Source organism: Crassostrea angulata, chromosome 10, assembly GCF_025612915.1.
Source record: "Crassostrea angulata isolate pt1a10 chromosome 10, ASM2561291v2, whole genome shotgun sequence".
Classification (NCBI taxonomy): Eukaryota; Metazoa; Mollusca; class Bivalvia; order Ostreida; family Ostreidae; genus Magallana; species Magallana angulata.
Window position 1 is genome coordinate 46,819,309 of NC_069120.1, and position 11,095 is coordinate 46,830,403.

An 11,095-nucleotide genomic window follows, 5' to 3' on the forward strand; every position below is an offset into this window, starting at 1 on the left:
AAATGTTCTTCGTATTTTTCAAAATCTTCTCTAAAACCATTTGGTCAGAAAAGCTGAAACTTGTGTGGAAACAGCCTCAGGTAGCGTTAGTTCAGGTTTGTTCAAATCATCAGCCCCAGGGTTAAGATGGGGACCACAACTGGGTTTTTTTTTTTTTACAATGCATTAGAGAAACGTCTTTTTAAATCTTTAATCTTATTCTGAAAAACTGAAACAACTAAAGGAGCTCAATGTTTAACTTAAGAATAAGTTGAGAAAAATTTGAAAATTATGGCATATTCTCTTATAAGTTCTCTAGATATTTTTGTATTTGAAACTTGAAGACAGGTCTAAAGCTTTTGTTGCTGATGTGAGTGGTGTGGTCCCCTGAACATCTTGTTTCTGTAGAGGGAATAATCTTAATAATGAAAGATATATTTTTAAATTAGGTGCATGTCAGTAAAACTAGTCAGTAGTCACCATTGAGGTGTTTTATTCTGTCGCTATCTAGGCATAGTATTCTGTACGTCACCAGCATATCATACTAACAGGCAGTATCAAGCAGTGTACTTTGAGAGGGAAAAGCTGGACATGAAAAATCAACAAAGTGCAATTAGTAACACTGAGCTTTTCTTTACAATTTATTTTACAAAGTAAATTTCGATCATGATATGAATAACATTTACAACAATGAAATTTGATGCCTAGTTAAGAAAAATACAACACAAGCACAGGTCCATTGCATTATGACACCATGAGAAAAAGCCCCTAGTCTGGGACAAGAGCCCCAATGGTTGTGCTGTACATAAAATTATACATAACCCATTCATTAAAAATTACATGTATAAATAAAAAAGAAACATTTCACAAAGTAAAAAGAGGGAAATTTAGCTCTGTATGTCATAAGAAAAAACAATCTAGATAACATTGTGTCCTCCTAAAACTCAACTAATGCATATGCATTTATATTTTCATAGGTCATAAATTGCTTAAATGTAAAAAATGTAGAAGTCTGGGAATATTCAAACAATGCAACATATGAATGATTCATAAGAAACATGTTAACAGTTATGCAGAAATACAAGATGAAGATTTTGATAGTGTGTATAGACATTTTGAACAAATCACACATTCGAGTATGAATGAAATGAACAATTTCTTAATTCGGTCGTCAATTAATCAAACCTTTAATTTCACAATTTCAATCTGAATCGCACTTAACGGTTGTTACAACTTTTCAGATTAACAATCTGCCATATTTATACACACTTCCATCCCCTATTATTTGGTGTGGTTCATCCAGAAGTGAGAAATCATTGTGGATTTAATCCAGAAGTAGAGGAGAAAAATAATTGTGGATTACATCCAGAAATCACAGTTTGCACAGAGACCATGGAAAGCCATATACAGCAAGTGTTTAGCTCCCCTTGATAACACTTCCAGACACCCTGCTGCCATTGTTTGGTAAAAATAAAAAATCGTCTGAGGAGTGGTCACGATATCATCTGGAAAATAAATCAAATTTGGTTAAAATGTAATGAATTTATTTTGTCCTTTGCTTACTACAATAATAAATCATACAATAATATCATATACAATCTATATTTAAGGAATAAGGAATCATTCTTTGAGTATTATGAGGTGATAATTTTTGTCGGGGCTTGGTCAAATCCAACAAAGCTCGAAGGGCTTTATGATAGATTTGACTATGCTCCAATCAAAATTATCACCTCATAATGTTCAAAGAATGATTCCTTATTAATATTTATATTATTTCCAATTTGTACACTTTAAAACAACATTTTAAAACCACTATTTTTTCATATAGCACATGCTATTTATTACTACGTGGCACAGCAAACAGTTTTTCAGTTATGCTATAAGACACACCCATTTTCTGTCACTCATGTTTTATGAAGTTATTTGGCTGTAGGGTTCAAAAATTGATTCGTAATGTTATTACAAAGAGAGTTGAAAATGTAAATATAATGTGTATCTACAACATATTCATGTGATATTATTATACATAACATAATATATATGCACAGAAAATACTCAATGGTGATAAAAAAATGTATTAGATAAAGCAATTTCATGAATATCATTAAAAAGAACTATACTTCCATCAGATTATAAAATGATGAAGCATAAAATACCTCTCGAACTGTTTCTTTGATGAAATCTTTTTTATCTGACAGATCAAATGTTGGATACTTTGAATAAACCTGTAAAAAAAAAAAAAAAAAAAAAAAAGGAAAAAATTAACTGAAATTTCTTAAATCTATAATGACAAACATCTCATCATAATATTCAAACAATTCATTTGCCTCATTTGCATTATTTTTGTTTTTGAAAATGATACACACCAGAAGACCAGAAGAATGAAGCAAAGTAAGCTTAATCAGTTGTTCTCATTCCCATCTTTTACATGTACATAGTAAATAAATCAATCAGCATCTTTTGTAAATGTTTCCAAAAAAATAGTAATAGCATTGAATGTCCTACACTTTTTTTAAAGACTTCAAACAGCATCTTAAACCATGGTCCCATCAAGTGTATGCGTTTATTTATGTACCAGGATTCACGCAGGTTTTTGTGGTGACCAGCAATGAAGTTCACAGCATAGTACTGACCTGTTTGACAACTGTTTTCATGGTCACTTCTTCTAGGTTGGCTTTGTCGAGGATCTTCTTTATTAAACCCTTCAATTCCTTATCCTATGTGGAATAAAAAGTTAATTAAGTTAATAAGAAAAATGTCAACAAACTTTTACCTCCCTTTACTAAAACTACTAAAATACCAGGGGTTTTCCTTGCTTAGTTTTGGGTTCGTTTACCGGACCTACATTCCCAATAAAAAAAATTACCAATACTTTCCCAAGTCAAGATCCAATTTTCCCAATCAAGTGTCAATAATTTTAAATATCAGAACATGTTCTGCTGGTATATAAAATGCAACTTTAACATTTTTTTTCTTCACTTCTGTTTATTATTGTTAGTGAGGATAAATAATGGACCCACTAGGGGGCGACTTCAGTGACACATTCGCTTTCTGTAACTTTGCCAGAATTTCCTCATACTGTGCATTGATTTCAACTGATGTTAACTTCTTTGTAGTGATGATTTTTAAAATTGGTAATTTATAATTAGTAAATAATTATGCCAATTAAATGCTAAAATTATCATAAAATTGTAAATCTGCAGTTCTTTACAAAATCAAAGTTTCTCTGATTAATGGTTGTAATTAGGTCAAAGGGTAGGACTAAATACCCCCAAATGCAAATATCAGTGCCATTTTGCAAATAATTATTTCATTGTATGCTTGTCAATTGGCTTACATAATTAGGAAACATTTCATATATAAAAGGTAAAAATGCATGAATTTAATTAACTATTACATATTGGAAAACTTTTAGAAATATGGAGGATAAAAAGTATTTATTTTAATCTTTAAATATAAGTGTGTGTTTGCTTCAATTTTATTTCAGTAACACTCATTATTTAAAAATGAAGTCTGTATAAATCATTGTTACATCATAAAATGAATTCAATAAATTTCTGTTAGTTGTATTTTTTACGGACTACTTCTTTAAGCGCAGTTATACAATTGTTTGGCTGTAGTATAGAACCGATCAGGTATAGACAGGTCATATCGAAGAGCAATCAACCCTTTGGAACACGAGTTCTTTTTTTATAGGTACATGTACGTACAAAGAAGTATACTTGATATGTATTTAAATTTAAAATTTACATTGAATTTTGTAGATATTTTTGGAAATATACAATTATTGGGCCTAATTCAAGTTCATCGCTATTAAAGTCCTGTGCTGATTGTTTATTACGTGAATAAACTGGTTGATAACTCACTCACTCTAACACCTGTGTTGTTGTTATTTATAAAATACTTAGGATAGAAAACTTTATGTTGGGATGAGTGAAACGATGGAGAACATAAGTCTTCCAAACTTCTCACTAATTATAAATTATAATTATTAACTTCTCACTAAGTATAAAATTCGCCATAGGTTGGTCCTCAAATAAAACTAGTACTTTTTTTTGGTAATTTTTCCAATTTGAACAGTTTACCCGTGACTAACACGTCATTTTTCCCAATTCTAAAGACCCTGGCCCCAATTTAAAAACAGTAGGAAAACCCTGAATACATTAACTCTACTTTGACATACTGATGGGGGTTGTGGCTCCTTCTTCTTTGCAAGTGGTTCTTCATCAGAATCTTCATCACTCTCTTCATCTGATGACTCTGAAAGACATAACACTCTTTACAAAACCATTTAAAGTTTGCATTTTATAGGTTTTGAACCAAGGCCTCAAAAAAAAATTAGGTCAGGTAGGTAGGGATTTGTTTTTAATTTATCATATTTTTTTCTGCATGAACCCTAAGAATGTTTGTTTGTGTCATATTTAAAAACAAATTTTTTAATAGAAATAATATAAAATTAATCGAATAAAAACAGACATCTAAAAATGGTAGGATCTGGACATTTTTGTAGGTTAGGTTGAATTACCCTAAACACACAACTTTTTTTTTTGGCCCAATTACTTCTCATAATGCTGGTCAACAAAATGAATGATACTAGTATGCACATGTCTTACAGGTAGAGAAATCATATTTGTTTTGTACAATAGAACTTAAAACCAATGAAAACTTATTTGAACCCATCAATTCATGTCATTAAAATGAAACATATTTATATACATATATAATGTCTTTTATTTGTCCAAGCATTGTTTTTGTATAGTAAAATGTACATCAAAATCAATAACTGTTGTAACATACTACAGTAGATTGTTACTTAATTCTATTATTTGAATCAAATTGAGAATATAAAATCGCAAATGCCAAATTTTAATAATAGTTTCATAATGTTTATATCTGTCAGACAAATTAAAACAAGATTTTACGATTCTTGAGATGTGTTTCTCACAATTTTTTGCAAATATCAATTCCTCACATTAAATTAGGAATAGGAATCTACAGTATAGTTGTAACATACTATTTGGATGGCTAAAACATACCAATCTATCTGCATAATTTTGAAATTACATCTTATACAGTAGTTTTAAAGTGCAGCCCTACCCCCTAACCCAGTTTGTATGAGTAAGCTACTGAATCCTAATTTTTTGTTCACTAAGCTTCAGATAATTTTAACTCAGTGACCATATGCAGACTTTAATATTGTAATTCTTTATACCTGCTTTCTTTGGTGAGGCTTTCTTTTCCTTTTTAGCCTCCTTTTTTGGTGCAGCCTTCTTTGCAGCAGGTTTCTTAGGCGTTTCTGTTTTCTTTTTCTTTGCTGGAGGAGTCTGAAAATAAAATTTAATCAGCTGTCAGCCAAATAAATAATGAGACAATCTTATGCTTGACAAACCTCTAAGGCCCCATGAAATTAATTTTTAGATTCTCATCCCTGCCTGCCCCTCTGAAAATGGGCCATCCCAATGCATTTTATTTTATTTTGAAAAAAAAAAAATTTAGGGAAAAAAATCGGGCTTGGTATACAAAAAATTCTAAAACATATTAATGGCTGCCTAAACATGTGGATTCAAGTCATGTCTTTTATCATAAGGATACAAATTTCTTCATGCATTAACAGTTAAGTCGAAATAAAATGGAATTAAAAGATTACAACTGGGTTTGTGTACTCATATTAGCATTAACAACTTAAAAGAATAGAGCAGTTGTTATATCTAGAACATAAACGGTGAAAAAGGTGTTTTAAAAAAAATATATAAAATAATAAATAAAATCCGCCCACCCGCCAAATATTTTTTGCAAATCAGGATGAGAATCTAAATATTAATTTTATATGGCCTAAATAGATATAATTAATAACAAAACTTTCATTTACTAAAATATGCTTATGAAAAAATACAACATTTAACTTCTCTTGATTGTTGAAAAGACAGCATTAATTCTTCACAGTTTATCCAACTGTGCAACTAAAACTAAATCTTACATCTTCTTCCTCTTCTGCTGATGAAGCAGAGTCTTCTTTGCTTTCATCATCTGATTCTTCTTCACTCTCAGAGACCTCAGCGTCTGAAGATGTTTTCTTTTTGCTGGCACTTTTCGGAGTTTTCTCCTTCTTTGCTACTTTTTTCTTTCCCTCTGCCTTGCCTCCAGTTTTTGACTTCCCTGGGTAGGAGCAAAACAGTTTACTAAATAAATACAGTCGTTTTACCTGTAACGAATCAGTTTGTGGTTTCGTCGTGAATGCGACTATTATTATTGGAATTCCAAATGTTTTTATTTTTTGTTTAAATCATGTTTATTTGTCCTTCTAAAATGTAGTATCAAATTTCCGAAAAAATCTAAAAGGATGAATTACGGAGATAGTAATTTCAACACCCCCTCCATTTTCCTAGTTTCGAATACATTTCCCAATATCGAATCAAGCGCCCTCTATCATTTCTGACCAAATATTTTGGGGCGGATTAATTTTAAAAATGCACTAGAGGTATATGTCAATAGATTTTTAAATGAAGAAGGAAAAATATTTGTGTAAGTATGTTATTCAAACAAATAATATGATCGTTATTTTATATCGTACCATTTTCCCGTCAAATTGAAACTGGACTTGAATAGTTTTCATTTTGCGTCACTTTATGAAATTAAATTTTCATGAAAACACTTAATATTAGTAAATGATGATAAGTAGTTGCCATTTGCCTTTGTTTTGCCCGTATATCTATCAATATATCCAGCCAAATAATACTTCTGTCGCAATGAACCAATACTAAGAAAACTACACATGGTTCTTTTTTAAGTAGTAATTTCATTCAAAGCTCCATTGTTGTTTGATACGATGCATAATCTCATTAAATTGATTATATTATTAATTATCCACTAAAAGGGGTCAATAACAAACTTATATTCATAGTTAGGTTAAATTGTTTTTACACTTTTGTTTTTTCTGCCTTGCACTTCCGTCAGTTCATATCTGGGTCACCTTTTTAATTTGTAAACAATACGGTAAATAATCGTGCACATGTCAAACAACACAACACATGGTTAGAATATCTATTTCTGTTTTATAATTACGTAGCTTGGATTTTTAAAACGTTAACTTCGTTTTTCACCGATAATTTTTCTAAAAATCATTTGATACTTGCAAATAATCGTTACCGGTAAAACGACTGTATATTATTCCACAATAACTATGAAAAATTAATATCAAGGTATAAAATCTTACTTTTTCGTTTTTTGGAAGCTGGAATGCCTTTTCCTGAGTCTTTTGGACATAAACAAAAATCAAGTATTCTCTCTGCTATTTCATCACGAACTCCTTTTCTCTCTAAATCCAACACCTCACACACTTTCTTAAGGACAGCTACAGTGTTTCTTTAAGAGAAAATAACAATCATTATAAAAAGGGGGAAAACTCTACATTAAACACCATGTCAAAATCTTTTTAATTTAACATTGCATCCATAATGCAACTAACAAATAACAAAGTTCTCCATAAAAAAAAGTAGTGGTATTGCTTATATACTGGAGCATAAGAGTTATAAAAAAAAAAAAAAAAGATTCAAAAAAAGAAAATAAATTCAATTTTGTATTCCTTTATGTTCTTCCAATTTATTTCTAAAACCCTGTAATTTTTTTTTTTATTGATTTATAACAATGATACATGTGTACCTGTAGAGATGTATTTAATCTCATTCTGCGCTCGCCCTAATGGTCGCTCCGCAAAACATATTAGATTAAAATTAACAAGAGGCCAATTGACCTTAACGGTCACCTGAGTAGCATATATCCAATACACAAACTTGTCATGGAGTCTCATATATGCATCTAATTAATTAGGTTTCATACTGGAGTAGAAAAATTATAAATTTGTAATGACAACCACATTTAATTCAAAAAGAACTGTGAAACCTATAATTTTGGTCAAAAACTAAAAGATCTGGTCTACAAAATAATGAATTTAGTTTTCCTTTCAGGTGTGTGGGAGTAAAGAAGATAATTTTTTAACGTTATATGCATTAGCATCTATACATCCATTTTGGCCCTGCCCTAGAGTCAAAACCCATACCCCAGGGGACATGAAAATTAAAATTTCAGTAGAGGACTTCCTGGTAAACATAATTATTAGTCGTTTTTTTTATACAGATGTGTGAGAATAGAAAAAAAGATTTTTAAACATTATATGCATTAACACTTTATCGCCATATTGCCCCCCCCCCCTCATGTCCTGAACCCCTGACCCAGGGGCCATGAATTTCACAATTTAGGTAAAGGAGATTGTGTATATCATAACCATGTATTCAGTTTTTTGCCCACATGTGTGGGAGTAGAGAAGAAGATTTTTAAAGGTTTAAATCATTTTTACTATATGGCCATATTGGCCCCACCCTAGAGCATGAACACCTAACAAAGGGGTCATGAATTTCACAATTTTAGTAGAGAGCCTCATGGACATCATAATCAAGCATTTAGTTTTTAACAAATATATATGGGAGTAGAGAAGTAGATTTTCGAAGATTTAATACATTTTTACTATTTGGCCATATCGGCCCCACCCTAGAGCCTGAACCCCTGACCGAGGGGTCATGAATTTCACAATTAAAGTAGAGGGCTTCATGGACATCATAACAAATATATATAGGAGTAGAGAAGAAGATTTTCTAAGATTTAATACATTTTTACTACATGGCCATATTGGCCCCACCCTAAAGCCTGAACCCCTGACCCAGGGGCCATGAATTTCACAATTTAGGTTGAGGGCTTCATGGACATCATTATCATGCATTTAGTTTTTAACAAATATATATAGGAGTAGAGAAGAAGATTTTCTAAGATTTAATACATTTTTACTATTTGGCCATATTGGCCCCACCCTAGAGCCTGAACCCCTGACCCAGGGGACATGAATTTCACAATTAAGGTAGAGGGCTTCATGGACATCATAACCATGCATTTAGTTTTTAACAAATATATATGGGAGTAGAGAAGAAGATTTTCTAAGATTTAATACATTTTTACTATTTGGCCATATTGGCCCCACCCTAGAGCCAGAACCCCTGACCCAGGGGCCATAAATTTCACAATTTTGGTAGAGGGCCTCATGGACATCATAACCATGCATTCATTTTTTTCCTCACTTGTGTGGAAGTAGAGAAGAAGATTTTTGAAAATTTGGCTTTTTTTGCATATTTGGCCCCGCCCGTGGCACCCCAGGGGTGGTAGAGCCATAAATTTCACAATTTAGATTCTTCTTACATAGAGATGCTTCACACCAAAAATGGTAATGATTGGCCTGGTAGTTTTCAAGAAGAAGTTAAAAATGTAAAATTGTTAACGCACGACGACGGACGAAGACCAATTGCAATAGGTCACCTGAGTGACTCAGGTGACCTAAAAATCTATACACTGTTTTAATGTGATTAATGGGACAATGAAATAAAGCAATGTATAGTCATCTGACACAATGCAACACCCTGATAATGATAAACATTAAAAAAAATAAAGTATAATTCACTGTAACACTGAAATTCCCCCTCTCCATAATTACACAATCATACAGTAAACAGTAAGTACAAGTAAAGCAAGATGTGCAAAATTATATATAAGCTTACTTTTTTAAATTTGCCAATTTCTTTTTGTATTCATCATCACCCTTTTTAAATGTAAATCCGTTAAAGAGGCGCAAATTTTTTCTTATTAGTGTTGCCTGCAAGAAAGAGGAGAAAATTAACTTCAGCATGAAGAAGACAAATGGAATGTTGATGCAGTCACCAGGGTATGATTTTATCAGGTACCTTTCCTGGACTGTTGAAGCAGAGTCTGTGTAAGGCTTTTAAATCATCAACTTTTCCTTTTGAAATATGATACTCAACTGCGAAAAAAAAATATCAGACAAATATTTCACGTTACATCAAATAAGTGAAATAACAACATTAAATCAAATACCTTGGAACATATACATAAATGTGCATGAGCAAAAACTATTATGTGATACAATTAATTGCTTATGACATGTACCAACTTATACAATCAAAACACAAAATTTTATTTCAATTACTAAAACAGATCATTTGCTATCGATTTCGCATCTTGATAATCAAAAAAAGAAAATCAGGGAAAGTTTATTTCTATACACACGCCTGAAGCATTGGACTTACTTCGTGCACAGTCTCCTAGTTTGTCACCAGATCCTTCTCCCACCTCAAACTTTCTAGATTCTTTTGGGACTACTTCTTGCATGCTGAGACGTTCTACTTTCTTTTTCTCTCTTCTTTTACCAGATTCAATAATTACAGGGCGCTCTAAGAGACCAGCTGTATGTCAAAAATTATTTAAAACTTAGACATCTTCAAAGCAAAGCGTTCATGTAATAAAAATCATCATGATTATTGAAAAATGGTCTTTGATTGTATTCAGGAAAAGAACATCACATTTTTCATAAGCTGCAGTAAATGATTAAGAGAATGAGATATTACGTTGTAATTCTTCCTCTTCCTCGTCATCTTCATCATCATCACCACTCATTGGTTCTTCTTTCTTTTCATTCGTGGACTTCTTAGGAGATTTAACTGGACTCTTCTTTTCCTTAGCTTCATCCTCTGAGTCTTCTGATTTTGACGTATCATGAACTGGCTCTTTGTCTTCTTCCTGCAGTAAAAAATATACACGTTGTTTGTTAGCAGATCAGATGACAATATCGAAGAGGTTGATCAACACGTGTTCAAGTCTAAAATACTTGGCAAGATGGCAGTCATTTAACCAAGGTACGGACATGAGATTAAGGGTAAAAATGCATTTGTAGAGAGACACTTATTCACATGAGAAGTTTTGCGACAAAACACGAGGCGAAATCGCGAAAATGTAAACAAGGGTTCTCCACCCAAAGTGCAAATTAATTAATGAGAGTTTTAGATACGAAATAGCATAAAATGCTTTGCATATATATATTTTCTATCAGATACGAAATGTTACCATCTCTTCTTTCTCTGGAGCAGATTCTCTGTTGTTCTCTACATCTGACATGATGCTTGAGGTTTAAATTCTTACAATGGCGGCAAAATGGCGCTTATCCTATGAGCCAATCAAAACTAAGATAACAACCGCTCTTGATCATAACTTCAAAAAAAGC

At 31.9% G+C, this 11,095-nt stretch overlaps 1 protein-coding gene across 1 annotated transcript; it reads right to left on the minus strand.

The window, feature by feature from the left end:
- Positions 1 to 583: 583 nt before the first annotated feature.
- Positions 584 to 11,059, minus strand: LOC128165304 (protein DEK-like). The gene is made up of 12 exons (XM_052829703.1): positions 10,939 to 11,059; positions 10,443 to 10,614; positions 10,125 to 10,280; positions 9,762 to 9,838; positions 9,579 to 9,673; positions 7,193 to 7,341; positions 5,957 to 6,135; positions 5,192 to 5,303; positions 4,163 to 4,239; positions 2,613 to 2,696; positions 2,136 to 2,204; positions 584 to 1,484 (listed from the first exon to the last, which is right to left on the minus strand). The coding sequence occupies exons 1-12, from the start codon at positions 10,987 to 10,989 to the stop codon at positions 1,473 to 1,475; spliced, it is 1,233 nt and encodes a 410-aa protein (XP_052685663.1). The 5' UTR covers positions 10,990 to 11,059; the 3' UTR covers positions 584 to 1,472.
- Positions 11,060 to 11,095: the final 36 nt, after the last annotated feature.

Excerpts from the sequence above, each read along its gene's own strand:
- LOC128165304 (XM_052829703.1), bottom strand. The coding sequence starts at position 10,989 with ATGTCAGATGTAGAGAACAACAGAGAATCTGCTCCAGAGAAAGAAGAG. Across the intron at positions 9,674-9,761 it reads GCTTCAACAGTCCAGGAAAG|GCAACACTAATAAGAAAAAA; the intron begins GTACCTGATAAA and ends TCTTTCTTGCAG. Across the intron at positions 2,205-2,612 it reads TGAAAACAGTTGTCAAACAG|GTTTATTCAAAGTATCCAAC; the intron begins GTCAGTACTATG and ends TTTTTTTTACAG.